This window comes from Notothenia coriiceps, unplaced genomic scaffold, assembly GCF_000735185.1.
Source record: "Notothenia coriiceps isolate Sejong01 unplaced genomic scaffold, NC01 NC01_scaffold00000690, whole genome shotgun sequence".
Taxonomy (NCBI): Eukaryota; Metazoa; Chordata; class Actinopteri; order Perciformes; family Nototheniidae; genus Notothenia; species Notothenia coriiceps.
Genome location: NW_011333391.1, coordinates 12,764 through 16,850, shown reverse-complemented (window position 1 = coordinate 16,850; position 4,087 = coordinate 12,764). Strand labels below are relative to the sequence as shown.

Below are 4,087 nucleotides of genomic sequence, written 5' to 3'. Positions count from 1 at the left end.
ATTTATTTATTTTTTAATCTTTTTTTTTAATAACCATCTTTCATCCTGGTCTCTCGCGCCCCCCCTTTCATGCCTCTGCGCCCCCCAGGGCCACTGCCCTAGGGAATTAAAATTGTTGATATTGATGTCAACTTACATTTTCAAAGCCTTTTAATGAAGTGGACGATTAACAAATTCAAGTTCAGCTCAGGTCGTGTCCACTGATTCATGGAAGCCATAAAATGTCGAAGAAAGAGCTCAAAAATGTATCTGTTAAGCACATTGAATAATTCCTGAAAACAATGGCTGTACTATGAGGCCAACAATGTGTTTTCAGTGCCTTTTACTTCTTGTTTACATGCCTTTAATAATTGAGGCTTAAGAATGCTGTGGTGTTTTTGGAAGAAAAGGTTTATTGATCTATTTCCTTGAAGTTGACTTTGTTTCTCTTGTGAGGTCACTCTCTAAACTGTTCTTAATATCCTCCTCCTTTACTTTGTCTTCTGAGTAGGTCAAACTGAACTGTCTCTAACAATACTGAACCGTGACCTAAAAAAGTGTGCAAAATATCGCAAATACCGTCCTTGAACCCCAAAAATTATGTTTATTGACGATTAAGTGGTGAGGGTTAGAAAAGGGAGTTTGGTTAGTTAGTTTGGTACACACACACACACACACACACACACACACACACACACACACACACACACACACACACACACACACACACACACACACACACACACACACACACACACACACACACACACAGTCTCACCCTTCCTGTGGAGGGGATCAGGACGATGAGGGCCACGCAGAAAGCCAAGGACAGCACCAGACCGGTCAGCATGGCGGGAGTTTCCTCCACACACTGCAGGAAGGCCCTGTGAAACGCCTGATAGCAGCAGCACACCCCCTCCTTCACACTCTGCCTCGACCGGGTGCTTTTCTTGTCTTCTCCTCTGTCCTCGTCGTCCCACCTGACGTCGATGCTGTCCCGTGTTTGTGGGAGTTTGAATGGCGTTGTTGGTGAACTGCCACTCAAAGAAGAGTCTGTTTTAAAAATGCCTCGATCATCATCCGGACTTCTGTTGCTGTTTTTAACGCTGTCTGCGGAGATTTTGACAGGAGAGGTTTGATTTGTCTTTTCGAATCCATCGAGCTCCGATATCTCTTTGCCAACGTTGGATTTTGTGCTATTTTCTACGACTTGTTGCCTATCAGAGGAAGAGTTGACCAGGTTAGCGTGATCTGTTGTTGTTGTTCCCTTCATCAAAGATTCCAGAGGTTCAGGGCTCTGCTCTTTTTTAGCCACACCGACCTCGACGGAAACAGGAGATTTGCTTTTATTGAACGCGCCGTCATTCCCTTTCAAAGTGTCACTGCTTAATCCGTCTTTTGTTTTACTGAAGTCGTCCAGCTCCATGATGTTACCTCCGATGTTTTTCCCCTCTCCATCGATAGACTTTACCGCAAAGTCTGGCACTAAAGCCACTTTTGGCGCTTCGTCTTCTCCAGTTCTGCTCTTGTCCGTAAAACCTTGCGACTCGTCTGGCATCGTGACCTGTGTGAGTGAGAGGGATCTCCTCGTCTAGCCCCTTGTCACTTTACTTTTTCTTGAAGTCTGTCTCTGTCTACATGATAAAAACACATGAGGGTAGTGACGTCATTAGTTTTTCACCTGTCAGCTGTTGTTTATATATATGCAGAAAGGACTTTTGACTGCATGTCAAACACCGAATTCTTCTTTGATGATCACTGAGGCATACTGGAGGGAATCGCTGCCAAAAAAAAAAGAGATAAACAATAAGAAAGGTTAAAACACAACAACAAATACAATCATTCAGAGATTAGCTGAATTATATTGTACCTGTGTCCCTAGCAAAGTCCAATAATGAGAGCAGGGAAGTTACACCTGCTCATTGTTTTCATGCCATTATAATGAGACACTTCCTTCAATCATTTCCCCATTATGCAAAAAAAACTTGTTATACTAGCTACAAGTTCTTCCACTGCAACACACACACACACACACACACACACACACACACACACACACACACACACACACACACACACACACACACACACACACACACACACACACACACACACACACACACACACACACACGTACACACACACACGTACACACACACACGTACACACACTAACAGGTGTGTAAAGGAATTAAGTTTCAGCGACGCACCCAGCTCACATTAAAAACATTTTTCACCGGTAACCTCCACCTACATTCAGTCGCTTCTTCCCCATCATGTGACTGCACAGATTACCTTTGTCAGATCCAATGTATGTCACCATCAATTTTAGGATTTAAAATATTTAATCTGCCTCTTCTGCTACAGGTTTATCTGATGTAATATAGAAGAGAGGGATTAAACCGTATCTGATTAATAATGTTACCGAAATTGACCTGCGGCGAGTGTTAAAAACCTCGTGCTTTGTCCTTTACATTACATCAATATGGCTTCTTTGTTGACTTTTACAAAAGGGTGTACCGTGTGTCTTTTTTGTTTAAGTCTGACACACTTTAAACTCTGGCACTGTGTGGTAATGACAGTGCATTTATTGTTGTCCACTGCAGTCCCTTTTCCCTGTTCTAAAGAATAAAGAAAGAGGGGTTTTCCGAAACTTACTCAGATGTTTTTTGCTTTCAAATCAAACCAAGGAAATGTTATATTTTAACTTAAATGGTTCGGTTTATTCAGTGTCTTCCAAGTTAAGATGAAGTTGGACACCGTTAATTTGACTTACAGTGACTTTTAGAGAACTAACAATAGAAAATAAAGACAATTATTGAAGAGTATTATGTTGTATTTTAACCTTTGGAAGCAATTTTACCAACTTAATAGATACACTCAATCCATAAGCCTTGTTGTTTTGATATAAAATGCCTATCGTAAGACCTCCAATTGCTTGTTTGAAACCCCCCACAGATATTCACATTATCATATCAGAGAGCAAACAGCAGAACAAATATAAATAGAAATGTGTGTAAGTGGACCAATATAATCTGTCCAACCACACCATTCACAAATACAAAGCTGCATATTGAATGTTTTATTATTGAATTACCAAAGGAGTATTATGGCAAAAATATGTTATCACAAATAAGCGAAAAGTGACTGACAGTGTTAACAAAGCTATCTTTCAATTTAACTTGCCTTATCTTTGGTTTAACTTGGCAGCAGGTGTAAGCCTTCAATAAAGTCATTTATAATAATTCAATATGTAAAAATGATCAGCTAGTTAGTTATCAATGGTTTTAATAAATGCACGTCCTCCTCTCTCGTCATTAAAAACAAATGTAATGATCAAAAAGGACTACAAACTAGAGATTCAATTGATTTTCTGTTCTGAAAAGGTGACTTTATTATTGGAAACCATTTTTTGAGAAAGGTTTTCAGTAAAATTACTTACAGGATATTTGTAATCATACAATTGGCAGAAATGTGCTTCCATACATAATTGCGGCTAGTTTTCAGGGCATACTATTAGGAACAATTTCCTTTAATAGTTCACTTAGTAGGCTCTATTATCGGCTCAGTAACTTATTTCACGTTAATAAAGGCTTACTGTGTGACAGGACAAAACAGAAACACCGGGTTTGATCATTAACATGAGAGTTGAAGCACAGAAATGTAAGGAAATAAGCCAAATAATATTCTTACCTCATCGTTTATTAATGTTCTCGTCGCTGTTTCCCTTCAACTTCAACGAGATAAAGTTAATTTCCTTTTATGTTTTTAATCGCCCAGCTTCCCTTATCGTTTTCGAGAGCTCTTAAATACACTTTTGCCGTTTACATCCGGGTAAAAATGTCGAAATGATGTCGTAAAAACAGTATTTTCTTCCATAAAAAACAGACGTTAGAAAGTCTGCGTCTGGCTCTGGGTGCGAGCGAGTCTGTGTGAGGTGGTTGGAGCGCGAGGCAGGTGAATGCGGGGGCGTGCACGCGAGAGCTCTGGTCCTCCTGTTCAAATATGAAGAGGTAAACAGAGATGGAGAGGAAGGTCAAAGGGCACACTGTCTGCAGGTGTTTTGTCTTAAAACGAAGTACACTGCATACTTAAAAAGACACTTGAAG

At 40.1% G+C, this 4,087-nt stretch overlaps 1 protein-coding gene across 1 annotated transcript; it reads right to left on the bottom strand.

Moving 5' to 3' along the window:
* Window positions 1-757: 757 nt before the first annotated feature.
* Window positions 758-3,836, bottom strand: LOC104956916 (uncharacterized; the record flags this gene model as incomplete). Its single annotated transcript, XM_010784496.1, has 2 exons — window positions 3,672-3,836; window positions 758-1,760 (listed from the first exon to the last, which is right to left on the bottom strand). A coding segment is annotated over exon 2 (780 nt), but the record flags the coding sequence as incomplete, so codon positions are not given.
* Window positions 3,837-4,087: the final 251 nt, after the last annotated feature.